Source organism: Chiloscyllium plagiosum, chromosome 1 (assembly GCF_004010195.1).
Source record: "Chiloscyllium plagiosum isolate BGI_BamShark_2017 chromosome 1, ASM401019v2, whole genome shotgun sequence".
NCBI classification, from domain to species: domain Eukaryota; kingdom Metazoa; phylum Chordata; class Chondrichthyes; order Orectolobiformes; family Hemiscylliidae; genus Chiloscyllium; species Chiloscyllium plagiosum.
Window position 1 is genome coordinate 34,095,739 of NC_057710.1, and position 16,302 is coordinate 34,112,040.

At 42.5% G+C, this 16,302-nt stretch overlaps 1 protein-coding gene across 1 annotated transcript in view; it reads right to left on the reverse strand.

The window, feature by feature from the left end:
* The window catches only part of myo5b (myosin VB), a 265,930-nt gene that overhangs the window by 89,042 nt on the left and 160,586 nt on the right, over nt 1–16,302 (reverse strand). The window contains exon 15 of the mRNA XM_043674299.1: nt 2,054–2,200. Within this exon, the coding sequence (XP_043530234.1) occupies nt 2,054–2,200 (147 nt within the window). The remainder of the gene's footprint in view (nt 1–2,053; nt 2,201–16,302) is intronic.

A 16,302-nucleotide genomic window follows, 5' to 3' on the forward strand; every position in this document is an offset into this window, starting at 1 on the left:
CATAGGTCTTTGAAGGTTGCCACTCAGGTGGATAGAGTTTGTAAGAAGGCCTATGGAGTATTATCGTTCATTAGCAGAGGGATTGAATTCAAGAGTCGTGAAGTGATGTTGCAGCTGTACAGGACTTTGGTTCGGCCACATTTGGAGTACTGTGTGCAGTTCTGGTCGCCTCACTTTAGGAAAGATGTGGAAGCTTTGGAGGGGGTGCAGAGAAGATTTACCAGGATGTTGCCTGGAATGGAGAATAGGTCGTACGAGGATAGGTTGAGAGTGCTAGACTTTTTCTCGTTGGAACGGCGAAGGATGAGGGGTGACTTGATCGAGGTTTATAAGATGATCAGAGGAATAGATAGAGTAGACAGTCAGAAACTTTTTCCCTGGGTGCAACAGAGTGTTACAAGGGGACATAAATTTAAGGTGAAGGGTGGAAGGTATAGGGGAGATGTCAGGGGTGGGTTCTTTACCCAGAGAGTGGTGGGGGCATGGAATGCGCTGCCTGTGGGAGTGGTTGAGTCAGAATCTTTGGTGACCTTTAAGCGGCAATTGGATAGGTACATGGATGGGTGCTTAAGCTAGGACAAATGTTCGGCACAACATCGTGGGCCGAAGGGCCTGTTCTGTGCTGTATTGTTCTATGTTCTAAGTGAACCCTAAGCCCAATGAATGCACACAGTTCAAATGGAGGGTCTCAATGGCAGTCTCTTTGAAAAGAGTAGTGCTTCCTATTTGATACGGAAAGCGGACTCTATAGTTAAGATCTGAAGTTATTCAAGTTAATGAGAAGTCCGGAGCACTGCAGAGCTCCTAAAGCTTGCCACCTGTCAATAATCATCTGAAGAACAAGCAGTAATTATGATACAAGGATTGTAATGAATGAAGTCAGAGTAGTAAGAAAAGATGGGGCCGGCGGAGATTCTATGAAGGTCGTGAGAGTTCTAAGAGGTGAGCACAGAGGCTTAAACAACATAATGGGCGTGAGTAAGAATTTTCCCCACTACACTGGAATGTATTTGGTGTCTAAATTAAGTAGAAACCATCTGGAAAGGAACTTAGCACCACTGATGTACAAGATTTTTGATGAAGATGGAGACCCTGGAAGTAAAGAATGGAAGCATATCCAAGTAGCTGTGCAAGTCCACCAATTTCAATAATCTCCCAGGTTTTAGCTATTTAGACACAACGATTTGGATTTTACATTGAAACTGGGCTTCCCACACTCTGGCTTAAATGAGATAATTTACCTGCCGATAGCATGCGTCCTGATTTACCGATCGATCTACCCGAATTCCCACCCATTGGTTTCCTGTAAAATCTAGGCCAATGTCATGAAAGCAATGACTTCTAATCTCTGATTACGTCACTTCAAGCTCGAACCATTTCCTGTTTTCTATTTGAACAGTTTACATGGCATTCTCGTGCATGTGTATGTGCGTTACGCATGTGTCCCTGCTGCTATGATGGAGCTCTCACTATGGGTATGACTTTTCATTTTGAGTTTACATGTAATATTTTCCAGCAGTTAACTTCAGGCTCAAGCACCTCTCATTAGCTATATAATACACATCAATCGTCACAATACTGTGATGACCTAGACTTTAGAACTTGCTTTGTAGTCACTTACTATTCTCGACTCAGAATTTAATCCTTACTTATTACCAACTGTTTAATCCAAACCTTCATGAGAAGTACTGGCCTAACTTCCAAGTTAAAGTACTCAGAGGCAGAGTTGGGTGCGCCCTCCCTTTAACTACTTTCCTTAAAATGCTACAAGTATAACTAACAATCAGAGTCCTGGTTTGCAGAGAAAGCCCTTCCACACTGTTCAAAACTCCAAGATAGACAAAAGCTATAGGTTTTACATGCTACAGGTAAAAGTTGCAGTGGGGAAAGCCAAGAGAGAATCATATCAGAAGAAAGAAAATCAACTCTTTAGAATAGCAAACATTGGCAAGAAAACGTGTCAGAACAAGTTAAGATTCCCTCAATTTTACAATACATTGTTGAATCAGTCGATTCAGTAGGGAGGGGAAATTAGCCAAAATAATGTATGTACCTGAAGTCCAACTGTTTTCTTGTGCTCTTTATTGGGTGCTTTCATGGCAGGTTTGAGTGGTCGAATGCTTATTTTCGAAGTTTTCGTCTTTATGTTGGAAGTCGCAGGTTCCTTCTCTCCCTGGAAGAGGTCAGCTACCAGCTGATACTGAAACCAAAAGGGGTGCAATTGAAAACAAATCACTTTATACAGAACTAAGAGATTCTTCCCATCTCCCCCTCTTGCCCCAGCAAGAACAAGCGGCAAAAGGTACGATCAAATTATTGAAGATGCTGGAATCTGTACTGAAAACAACCAATGCTGAAGATCACAGTGGCTCAGCTGGCAACCATGGAAAGAGAGCAAGCTAACATTGACTCGAGATGGCTGATGAAAGTATTGGGATATAAGAATTGGAGAAAAATATTGTTGGAGAATAGGAGAGGGGTTTAATCTGATTTCTCTTCAAAAGAGCTGATGCACTCAAATGTTCTCCTTCTGTGTATAGTATCCTGCTATTCTATGCACTGGAGCCTTGATGCATTGTGTTTCCCCACCTTAAGGGTTACCAAATGTAATTTCACTCCCATTCAAAACAGGTCATGAGATGAAGCTGAGCAGAATTTTAATAAGCTCCACAAAATGCAGTGAATTTACTCCCCGAGCCTTTCAAGAAAGAATAAGAGTGAAACACTGCAGATACTGGAAATCTGAAATAAGCTGGGGTAAACAGATCTAGTAGCCCCTGTCGGAACAGAAATAGAGTTAACATTTTGAGTTCAGTCTGACTGCTCTTCAAAGCCCTGAAGAGTCATACTGGGCTTGACACAGCAACTTTTTCTTTCTCCACAGTCATTGCCAGATCTAAGTTTCTCCGGCATTCTGCGTGCATACTGAAGAATGTTTCTTCCTCACTTCACTGAAATCCAAATAATAGAGCACAGTTGTTGCATTTACAGAGCTATATTAGAGGAAACATGGATCTAGCACAGCTTTAGAGGATTACAGGCTGACTAGAAAGCAGCTCAGAAATGGACTGAGGAGAGCCAGGAGGGGGCATGAAAAAGACTTAGCAGGAAAGATTAGGGAGAACCCAAAGGCATTTTACTCATACGCGAGGAATAAGAGAATGATCAGGGAGAAGGTAGGGCCGATCAGGGATAGCGTAAGGAACTTGTGGGTGGAGTCTGAGCAGATAGGGGAAGCCCTAAATGGGTTTTTTGCTTCGGTTTTCACTAAGGAAAGGAACCTTGTGAATGAGAACTTTGAGGAGCTGGGATGCAGGCTTGACCAGTTCAAGATTGAAGAAGTTGATGTTCTGAAAATTTTGGCAAACTTTAAGATTGATAAGTCCCCATGGCCAGACCAGATTTATCCTAGGTTGCTCCGGGAAGCGAGAAAGGAGGTTGTTGAGCCGCTGGCAAAGGTCTTTGCCTCCTCACTCACCACGGGAGTTGTACCGGACGATTGGAAGGAGGCGAATGTTGTTCCTCTTTTCAAGAAGGGGAATAGGGAAATCCCTGGTAATTACAGACCAGTCAGTCTTACATGTGTGGTCAGCAAAGTTTTGGAAAGAATTCTGAGGGATAGGATTTATGATTATTTGGAAAAACAGAGTGATTAAAGGCAGTCAGCGTGGCTTTGTGAGGGGCAGGTCATGCCTCATAAATCTTATTGAGTTCTTTGAGGTGGTGACGAGACAGGTCGCCGAAGGTCAAGCAATGGATGTGGTGTATATGGACTTCAGCAAGGCATTTGATAAGGTTCCCCCATGGTAGGCTCATTCATAAGGTCAGGAAGTATGGGATACAGGGGGATTTAGCTATCTGGATTCACAATTGGTTGGCCGACAGAAGTTGCAGATGGAAAGTATTCTGCCTGGAGGACAGTGTTGAGTGGGGTCCTGCAGGGCTCTTTCTTGGGCCTCTGCTCTTTGTAGTTTTCATAAGTGACTTGGATGAGGTGGTTGAGGAGTGGGTTAGTAAATTTGCAGATGACACAAAGGTTGGAGGTGCCGTCAATAGTATCGAGGGCTATCGTCGGCTGCAGCGTGACATAGACAGAATGCAGAGCTGGGCTGAGAAATGGCAGTTGGAGTTCAACCTGGATAAATGCGAAGTGATGCATTTTAAAAGGTCGAATATGGAATGCTAAGTATAGGATAAAAGACAGGACTCTTGGCTGTGTGGAGGAACATAGGGATCTTGGTGTTCAAGTGCATAGATCCCTCAAAGTTGCCACCCAAGTGGATAGGGTTGTTAAGAAAGCATATGGTGTTTTTTGGCCTTCATTAACAGGGGGAATTGAGTTTAAGAGCCATTAGGTTTTGCTGCAGCTCTATAAAACCCTGGTGATACCACACTTGGAATATGGTGTCTAGTTCTGGTCACCCTAACATAGGGAAGATACAGAGGCTTTGGAGATGGTGGAAAGAAGGTTTACTGGGATGCTGCCTGGACTGGAGGGCTTGTCTTACGAAGAAAGGTTGACTAAGCTCGGACCTTTCTCTCTGGACAGGAGGAGGAAGAGAGGTGACCTGATTGAGGTATACAAGATAATGAGAGGAATAAATAGAGTCAATAGCCAGAGACCTTTCCCCAGTCCAGGACTGACCGGCACGATGGGGTCATCATTTTAAGATATTAGGAGGAAGATATAGCGGAGGTGTCAGAGGTACGTTCTTTCAGCAGAATTGTAAGTGCATGGAATACATTGGCAGCAGTGGTGGTGGAAGCAAAGTCATTAGAGACATTTAAGTGATTACTGGACATGCACATGGACAGCAGTGAATTGAGGGATACATAGGTTAGGTTATTTTATTTTAGATTAGGAATAATCCTCAGCACAACATCATGGGCCAAAGGGCCTGTTCTGTGCTGTACTTTTCTATGTTCTGTATTTCTACAACAGGAGTTTGGAAAATCTTCAGTTTACTTCATCTCTTGGCATTTATATGCAGCAGTCTGTCCATGAACAATGCGCTGAAAGAACAATGATCTCTCTCTTCTGAAGTGAAAGGGTGAAAACATTATGCTACCTTTCCATTGAGGCCTCAAGGTATAAACATGCTTTCCATCTAAACGTCAATTCTTCAATTTTGATTTCTTTTAAAAGGAGCCATTATTTGTGACCGCTGTCTACTGATGCAGAAGGGAAAACTTGACAAATGGCTCAGGGGAAATCAACTCACTGATGTAGAGTGGTCATTGACAGAAAGGGTTATTAAACCAGCTGCCAGCTGCTGATAAGAAACCTTCAGGTAAAATATGATAGAGGAGTTTAACTTGATTGACAAACTAATCAAACTTCAGGAGATTTTTTTCTTCCGATAAGTAGCAAAATGGTTTTCCAACAACAGAGTCAAAAAGCAATGCATCGAAAAAACAATTTTCTTTGCAAAAGGGAGAACTTTAACAGTTACATGAAAGTATTATGCATTGATTACCAGTTTTCATTTTTTCACAGTTATCTGAAATTATTTAAGGCTGGCCCACCACGACCTGAAGCAATTTACACTCACAATTTGACTCAAAATAAGACAAAAAGTCACAAGTTAAAGAGAAAGTCTGGAAGCCAGGAGTTAAATGTAGTTTGCGAGGTCATAAGTCTTATGGATTTTGAACATTCAAAATTCAATTCAGAGTCTGTATCAAGATTGGTAACAGATGAGTCAACAATCTAATGCACCATCGCTGGATTAGGAAAAAGGTGGGAGGGAGACAGTGGCACAAAAATCACTCACGTCCCTCACTCCTAACTGTTAGCTTAATGGCCTTACTCGAGGTATTGTCATTCCTCCTTCTACCCTCTTCATAACCTGACCCGTGATCAAATAACCTACCAGCACTTGCTCGACAGACATGCCAAATTCAGTCAGGAAAGGTGTGTGTATGCATGTTTGTGTATCAGTGTGGGGCTGAGTGGCGTTGCAAGCATGTGCATGGGGGACTGCACACCTGCAAGGGTTGGGGGCATGTACATGGGGTATGAGCACAGGAGTTGGGAAATGGGGAGGGCTGGTGTGATGGTGGTGGTATGATTGTGCTGACCAAATTCTACCCAAATGACTCATTGCTCACAGAGAGTCAATGATGAAGAAATCTCAGCACACAAAGAGGCTTAACTTGTACCATATAGCTACCAATATAGGAACAGCCAAACCTGAATGCACAAGACAAGAACAAATTTGCATTTTATTTACAAAGTCATGGAGTGGAGGGCCAAAATTGCTATTTTACAATAAATTGGATGATTGAACTTCAAACCGGTTATAGAGTCAGAGTCTATTACAGCATGGAAAAAGTCTCTAGACCAATAGTCCACACAACTATGTTCCCACACTAAACTAGTCCAACATGCCTGCATTTGGCCCATATCCCTCCAAACTTTCCCTATTCATGTACTTATCCAATGTCTTTTAAACATTGTAACTGTGTTTGTCTCCACTACTTCCTCTGGCAGTTCATTGTACACACAAACCACTGTATAAAAAAGTTGCACCTCATGTCCTTTTTAAATATTTCCCCTCTCACCTTAAAATATGCCCCCTAGTTTTGAAATCCCCAACCTAGGGAAAAGGCCTTTGCTAGTCATTCTATCGATGCCCATCATGATTTTATACACCTCAAGGAGGTCACCCCCAACCTCCTATGCTCCAGTGAAACAAAAATCCCAGCCTTTCCAGCAGATTCTTATAACACCAACCCTCTACTTGCAGCATCCTGGTAAAACTTTACTGAACCCGTCCAATTTAATACTATCCCTCCTATAACAGGACAATGAGAATTGCACACCTCCAGAAGAGGTCTCAACTTCAACATGATGTCCCAACTCCTGTGCTCAATGGGCTGAGCAATGAAGGCAAGCACACTAAATACAGTCTTAAATCACCCTGTCGAACTGTGGTGCAAATTTCAAAGAATTATTAGCATGAACCCCTAGGTGTCTCTGTTCTACAATGCTACCCGGGGCCCCACCATTAACTGTAAAAGCCCTGCACTTGTTTGTTTTACCAAAATGCAATACCTCACACTTATCCAAATTAAACTCCATCTGACACACCTCTTTCCATTGACTCAACTGATCAAGATCTCTTTGTAATCTTAGATACTCTTCTTCACTGTCCACTATACCATCAAGTTTGGTGTCATCTGCAAACTTACCAACCATGCCTCATACATTCTCATCCAAATCATTTATATAAATGACAGTTAAATTCCTCTGTTCAATTCATCTTCCACCCTTTTGAATGACAAAGTCCATTATCACTACACAGCATCACTACAGGATCACAGAAATACTAGGGTGCATAGGAGGCCACTCAGCCCATCATGCTTGCACCAGCTCTTCAAACGAGCATCATTACCTCGTATTAACCTCATGCTTTTTCACTTTAGACCCGTGCACATTATTTCTATCCAAATAATCATTCAATATCCTTGATTGCTTCAACTGAAAATTGAAGGTACAATTTTCCACTGCACCTCGAGGCAATGCATTTCATACTCTGACTACTTGCTATGCGAAAAAGATTTTTCTCACTTCAACTTTGCTTCTTTTATACATCATTTTAAATCCATGTCCTCTCATTGTAATCCTTCCCTGAACGCAGGAACATCTTATTTACTCTATCCAGCTTACTCATGATTTTGAAACCTCCATCAGATCTTCATTCAACCTCTTCTCTCCAGGGACATCAGACCCAATTTCTTCAATCTGTCTTCATAAATGAAGTTTCTCATTCCTGGAACCATTTGTGTAAATCGCTTATATGCTGTCTCCAATGCATGAGTGTTTCTTGGAAATGAAGGAATAATATGCCCTAGAATTGATTCCATGTAGTTGCTACATAAGAAACTCTACATTTTATACTATATAACTCTTAACTTTATAGCTAGCATTAAACTATAAGCTACTGTTTAAATTCCATGACTGTCAACCTTAAACAGGGTTTTAACATGCTTCCAATGAAGGAACTTAATTTAAAAAAAAGCTGAAACTGAATCCTCATTGAGTCAGCTGAGCCTTTGTTTTAGGAGCATATAAAAATAGCCAACTTAGTGTAACTAAGCATTTGAGTATGACTCACAGTAGTGTTCCAAAGTTAAGTGATTAAGGAAGTGACAGGAAGGGAACAAGTTTCTCTTTTTTGTCATTGGCTTTGACTTTAACTTTGTCAGCACTCAGGAATTGATATTATGTTGCTACAGGAGAAGAAGCTACTTGACCAAGTCTATTCTATCCCAAAGGTTTAATGTAGCAAAGCAACAAGTGGTTAGGTTAATATGTAAGCAGTAAATAATTCTTTGGAATATGTAACAATGGCAGGACAATCGATGTGTCTCAGTTACAGCACATGGAGCTCCTGCATGTCAGTTTGGTGTATATCAAACATGTCTGTGGTGGAGCATTCAAGTTTGAGCAGCTTTGGTGTAGATATTATGAGCAGGACGCTGAACTACAGAGACTGTGACATATCAGGGAGGGGGAACCTTTTCTGGATTATTTGTGGCAGGAAGAGCCATTTCCCTTCTTAAGGCTGAGTCATCAGATTTGCTCAGTGTCTGGGACAGGAGCATGAAACTGGAGGAAGGTAACAGGACCCAGAGGGCAGAAGCCTCAGCCATCGCAATTACCTAACAAAGGCTTGAGGTTCATTCAGCCTGTCTGGGTGAGAACGAGGACTGCGACGGGGTGGATGAACTAAAGAGGAACATGGCACTGTAGTGCAGGAAGCCATCAAAAGGTGACAGTAAGAAGAATGCAGTGGTAGTACAGGATGGTATAGTGAGAGAGATGGACACTAGTCTCTGCAGTAATGATTGTGGGTCCAGATGACCATATTGCCTGACCATTGTCAGGGTTTGGGACATCTGCTAAGGAGCTGGAAAAGAACTTGCAGCAAGAGGGGGATGATCTAGTCATGACAGTCTACATCTGTACCAAGGCATTGGTAGAACAAAGGACATGGTCCTGCATCATCAACATGAGGAGCTAGCATTAGAATTAAGGAGCTGAACCTCAAAAGTAATTAACTTTGCATTATTAGCAAAGTCACAGCCAAACTGGGTTAGAGACACAATGTTATGGCTCAGACTGGGGAGTGCGAAGTGGGTTCCAGTTCATGGGACAAGGACACCAAGTGAAACTGGGATCTGTACCGAAGGGGTAATCCCTCCTTGTCCCATGCTGGAGACAGTGCTCTTGCATGCCACCAACTAGGGAAGTAGAGAGGATTTTAAAATAAACAGGTGACAAGGTGGGAAGGTGCAGTAAATCAAAGAAGTCTTGTTAATGCCAGGGAGGGGTGTGAAACTTTACACACCAGACTACGTATCTCTCATAGTGCTGTGTAACGTACAAATATGGAGTGAAGCATTCGTTGCAATAAGAGGTTAATGGGGATACATTTTCTTTAGTCTACTTAATAGGCAATAAATACACAATTGTTTAGTCAGTGTTGATTTACAGCGAACAAAAAAAATCCAAAAGTTTGTCATTCATAATGATGAATTTGGAAATTTCAGAATGTGGAATTAAGCCCTGATGTTGCAAAATATTGGGAGTTTGCTCATTCATAAAACACCCTTTTATACATATCAGTACAATTTCATCTACATTTGTGTATAACTTCATTCAGCATTAGAGAAACTCTGAAAAGGAGTCAGATCAGACCCAAAAACTGTTAATTGTTTCTCTCTATAAAGATGCTTCGAGATCTACGGAGTTTCTCCAGTATTCTGTTTGCTACAGCTTTCTACCAATTACTGCATTTTGCCTTTATTCGAAGCTATATTGTTTGCATGGAGTATTCCACAGTAATTTTCAAATGAAGTCTATTAAAATGAGTGCAAGCAATGGCTTCAAAAAGTGTGGCACTGGAAAAGCACAGCCTGTCAGGCAGCATCTGAAGAGGAGAGTTGACTTTTCAAGCATAAGCTCTTAATCAGGAACATTGCGGGGGGTGGTGAGGTAACTGGTGAAAACTGACATCAGAATCAATGTTGCTTTCACCAGTTTCCTCATCTCCTCTCTCCCAACCTCATGTCACGTTCAACAGTCCAACTCAGCACCGCCCTCTTGACCTGTCCATCTTCCTTTCCACCTATCCGCTTCACCCTCCTCTCCGACCTATCACCATCACTCCCCACCTTCATCTACCCATAGCATTCCTAGCTACCTTCCCCGTACCACCACCCATTTATCTATCTGCCCCCCTTGGGGCCCCCACCCACATTCCTCATGTAGAGCTTATGCTTGAAACGTCATCTCTCCTGCTCCTCGGATGCTGCCTGACTTGCTCTGCTTTTCGAGCACCACACTTTTTGACTCTGATCTCCAGCATCTGCAGTCCTCACTTTCTCCTAGCAAGTAATGGTTTGTACAGTCAAACCAGTTAGAAAACATCTCTCTCAACCAATGATGGCAATAAGTAACTTTCATTGGACCCCAGAATTATGAAAATGACCAACACAGTTATTCAGCAAGGCTTATTTTGCTCCAGCCACATACTGATAAGAGTTGATCCTTAATTTGTCCTTAGTGAATAATTATGGAACCAACATCTACTCCTTTTTTAGTTAATTATTTTCTACTTTCATTATTCACCTTTATCAACGGCTTTCACTTGCTTCAAGCAATTCAATAATTCACCATTTGGATAGATCATTGACTATGGACAATGTGCATCCACATTTGAAGATACAGCAAATAAATAATTTAAATTACAAGAACAACAAAAGTATTTGGATCTGTCCTCTAAAAAAAATGTACTTCAAAATCCTTCAATAAAACTTCAAGATTATTATTGAAACTTACAAAATTAATCCATACTAATTGTTCATTAATTATGAAAGAAAGTAGCAAAGAATAGTTAACAATAAGCAAAGATGCACCAGAGAGGGGGGAGAGAGACAGAGACAGCGAGAGAGAGAGAGAGAGAGTGAATCAGGTGGACATATTTTATCCATCCAGTATTATGAATATTCTCCCCAATTTGGATACAACGTGTATATTTTAATCTGAAAGGCAGCTAGTAAATGATCATACTGGATCCAATCATTACTCAATTTTACATTATTCTAAAAACAGTAAGACATCACCCAAATACATGTCCTAAACACCACACCATCATTTCAGTAAATGTATTTTAACATGCACTCAAGTAATATGCCTTCCACCTGCATATAGGTAAACAATTGATAAATAAATTTATCAATCTATACAGTCTACGGAATGCATTTTAGATTCACAGTGAAAGATCATACTGCATCAAAGCAAATCCCAGAAGTACATCAAACTGAAGAATTATTAGGAGAAAGTGAGCACTGCAGATGCTGGAGATCAGAGTCGAGAGTTTGGTGCTGGAAAAGCACAGTCAGTCAAGGAGCATCCGAGGAGGAGAATCGACATTTTGGGCATAAGCTCATCATCAGGAATGAGGCTTGTGGGCCGGGGCGGAGAGATAAATGGCAGGCGGTGGGGGGAGGCAGTTGAGATGAGATAGGTAGATGAAGGTGCTGGTGAAGGTGATAGAGGAAAGTGAAGCAGATAGATGGGAAGGACGATGGTCAGGTCAAGAGGGCTGCATCGAGTTGGAGGCTTGAGACTGGGATAAAGGTGGGGAGAGGGGAAATGGGGAAACTGGTGAAATCCACATTAAACCCACGTGGTTGCAGTTTCGTAAGGCAGATAATGAGGCATTCTTCCTCCAGGCATGGTTAGCAATTGATGGACCTGCATGCCCTTGGTGGAGTGAGAGGGAGAGTTAAAGTGTTCAGCCATGGGGCCATGGGGTTGGTGGGAGTGGGTCTCCCAGAGATGTTCTCTCCGGCGACCAACTAACCACGGACATCTACTACAAACCCACCGACTCCCACAGCTACCTAGACTACACCTCCTCCCAGCCTACCTCCTGTAAAACCACCTTCCCTCATTCCCAATTCTTCCATCTCTGCCGCAACTGTTCCCAGGTTGACCAATTCCACCACAGAACCTCCCAGATGGCCTCCTTCTTCGAAGACCGCAATTTTCCCACCCACCTAGTTGATAATGCCCTCCAGCACATCTCCTCCACTTCCTGCACCTCCGTCTTTGAATGCCATCACTCCCAACTGCAACAAGGACAGAACCCCGTCGGTCCTCACTTTTCACCCCACCAACCTCCGGAGACATCGCATCATCCTCTGCCACTTCTGCCAGCTACAAACAGACCCCACCACTAGGGATATATTTCTCTCCCCAGCATTCCGGAGAGACCATTCCCTCCGCGACTCCCTTGTCAGATACACACCCATTCACCAGCCCACACTCCATTCCCAGCACATTCCCCTGCCACAGCAAGAAGTGCAAAATCTGTGCCCACACCTTCCCCCTCACCTCCGTCCAAGGCCCCAAAGGATCCTTCTACATCAGACAGACATTTACCTGTACTTCCACAAATCATCTACTGTATCCATTGCACCCGATGTGGTCTCCTCTACACCAAGGAGACAGAATGCCAACTTGCAGATCATTTCAGAGAACATCTCTGGGACACCTGCACCAACTAACCCCACCGCCCCATGGCTGAACACTTCAAATCCCCCTCCCACCCCACCAAGGACATGCAGGTCCTGGACCTCCTCGATCGCCAAACCCCAACCACCCAACATCTGGAGGAAGAACACCTCATCTTCTGCCTTGGCACACTGCAACCATACAGCATTAATTCAATTTCACCAATTTTCCCATTTCACCCCCCCCCCCACCCAGAGTCTCAACTTTCCAATTCTGCACCTCCCTCTTGACCTGTCAATCTATCTGCTCCACCCTCCTCTCCAATCTATCACCTTCTCTCCCACCTTCATCTACCTATCACATTCTCAGCTATCTTCAGCCTCACCCTCCTCCCATTTATCTCTCAGTCCCTCAGCCCATAAGCCCCATTCCTGATGAAAAGCTTATGCCCGAAATGTCGATTCTGCTGCTCCTCGGATGTTTCCAGCACCAACTGAAGAATTATTGGAATGCTCAACATGACAAAAATACTGTTGACTATTGTTGAAACTTGACCACTGTGAATCATTTCAGCTCATTTCAGCTCTACTGAAGATAGGGCCTTTTGAAAGCAAACAATCAGTAAGCTTTGCATGGTCAGGAAAGAGAAATCACATCAACATCCTGGAATGCCCTCCCTTTTACCATTGAAAATCCACCTCAACCAGCAATTTAGGAAACAACAGCACTTCATGAAACATAGAAATTATGAGCAGGTATAGGCCATTTGACCCTTAAAAATGATCATGGCTGATCCTCTATCTCAATGCCATAGCCCTGCTTTCTCCTTATATCCCTTGATTCCTTGAAAATTTAGGAAGTTAACTATCTCTTTCTTGATTATATTCAGTGATTTGGCTTCCACAGCCTTCTATGGTACAGAATTCCACAGGTCAAGAAATCTTTCCTCATCAGTCTATGCTGTATCCTGAGACAGTGTGCTCTGGTTCTAGACTCTCAAACAGAAAAACATCCTCCCTGCATCTAATCTATCCAGCCCCATTAGAAAATTTTATAGGCTTCATCAGATCCCCTCTCAGCATTCTAAACTTGAGTGAATACCAGCCTTGTTAAACTAGTGTCTCCTAATAGGCCAGCAGTGCCATCCTCAGTATCAGCCTACTGAACCTCTGCTGCACTCCCACTATGGCAAGTATATCCTTTACAGAGGGAAGGAGACCAAACTGCACACAGTACTCCAGTATGGTCTCAGCAAGTCTCTGTACAGCTGTAGCAAGACATCCTGACATGTGAACTCAAATCCTCTTGCAATGAAGGTCAATGTGCCACTTGTCTTCTTAACTGCCTGCTGCATCTCCTGACACTCTACTTTCATTGACTGAAGTATAAGGATACCCAGATCACTTTGTACACCCACTCCAATATATCACAATTTAGATAATATTCTTTTCCATTTTGCACACCGGTTTATAACTTTATATTTAGCTACACTGTACAGCATCTACATTATGTTTGCCCTCAACTTGTCCATATCACCTTGAAGCTTTCTTAAATCTTTCTTCTTGCAACTCACAAAGTGGCAGCTCACCATCATCTTCTCAAGGACAACTCGAGCTGCTAGCCCTGCCAGTAATGTTAACATCCTATGGATAAATGTTTTAAAAGATAGAATCCAGGGAATTCCTAGAGGCATGGCACTCATCCACAGATTCTATCAACAAACACACCGACCTGGACCCAATATACTGGCCACTGCAGTGGACAGCTGGAACTGACAATCGGAAGCGGCAGAGACAAACCACTATAAATGCCAGAGAAACGTCACAGAAGCACTTCACAGGAGGCTCCCAAGCACTGAGGATGTCACCTAGACAGGGGACGAAACATCTGCAACACAGATTCCCAGCTCGGCGAACAGAACCACAACAAAAGATAGAGGTCATCAGGGCTGTCTTCCAGAGAGAAAGGAAAACCTTTGCTTCACACTGCAAATGGTTAACTTCCGGAATGCTCCACAGTCTGGTGGAGGCAGGTTCAATTGAAGTTTTCAGAAGGAACTCAGGCAGCCATATGAACAAAAAGAAACAATATGCAGAGATACAAGGAGAAGGTGAGGGCATGATATTAGGGGAGTTGCTCATTTGGAAAGTTACACATCAGTTGGGCCAAATGTCATCTCCTGTGTTGTAACAATGCTGTTCTGTGAAATTTTATACAAAGAACCATGATCTAGGAGTTATCCCTTTTTAACAGACTATTTCATTTTTGATCATCGTACAAAAACATCATTCTCTACACCACAAATAAAAACTGGCCCCAAACACATTGTTATGAAGTCGCTGTCTTCAAGATATAGATCACAATCCTTCAATATACAAAATAAAATAAAATGTTAAAGTTATTAACTTTTCATTACTTCTGAACAAACCATTCCAGACAATTTTTGCATAAACTGTATTACACATTTTCTGATCAGGCACTTTACAGCCTTCTGGACTCAACATTGAGTTCATCAACCACAATCACAGACTCTGTCTGCCCTTCTGATATCTCTTCATAAGTAACTATGTCTTGGTTCCCCCTTTCACTTTCTGTTATACTTGATGTTGATTCTATTATGAGCATAAATGAATTTTTACTTTTTAAATCACCATTACTGCATCTTTAGCCTTCTGTTCCATAACACTTCTGATTTCTAATCTCTCTTGCCCTTTCCCTGACAGTATGTGGAACAATTGCCAACCACCATCTTTTGCAAATATTGAGTCCATCAGAACCATTACTGAAATAACTCAGTGAAGGCCGATAGCCCGTCACCAATGTGACTGAGGCGTCAGTGGGGGAGCACTTTGGGGCCAGCGACCATAATGCTATTAGATTTCAAATAGTGATGAAAAAGGATAGAACAGATCAAAAAGTTGAAGTTCTAAACTGGAGAAAGGCAAATTTTGACAGTATCAGGCAAGAACTTTCAAAAGCTGATTGGGACAATTGTTCGCAGGTAAAAGGACAGCTGGAAAATGGGAAGCCTTCACAAATGAGATAACAAGAATCCAGAGAAAGTATATTCCTGTCAGGGTGAAAGGGAAGGCTGGTAGGTATAGGGAATGCTGGATGACTAAAGAAATTGAGCGTTTGGTGAAGAAAAAGAAGGAAACATATGTCAGGTATAGACAGGATAGATCGAATGAATCCTAAGAAGAGTATAAAGGCAGTAGGAGTATACTTAAGAGGAAAATCAGGAGGGCAAAAAGGGGACACGAGGCAGCTTTGGTAAATAGAATTAAGGAGAATCCGAAGAGTTTTCAGAAATACATTAAGGACAAAAGGGTAACTAGGGAGAGTGAATAGGGCCCCTCAAAGATCAGCAAGGCAGCCTTTGAGTGGAGCCGTAGAAAATGGGGGAGATACTAAATGAGTGTTTTGCATCAGTATTTACTGTGGAAAAGGATATGGAAGATATAGACTGTAAGGGAAATAGATGGTGACACCTTGCAAAATGTCCATATTACAGAGGAGGAAGTGTTGGATGTCTTGAAATGGGTAAAGATGGATAAATCCCCAGGACCTGATCAGGTATACCTGAGGACTCTGTGGTAAGCTAGAGAAGTGATTGCTGGGTCTCTTGCTGAGATATTTGTATCATCGATAGTCACAGGAGAGGTGCCAGAAGACTGGAGGTTGGCAAACGTGGTGCCACTGTTTAAGAAGGGTGGTAAGGACAAGCCAGGGAACTATAGACCAGTGAGCCTGACGTCGGTGGTGGGCAAGTT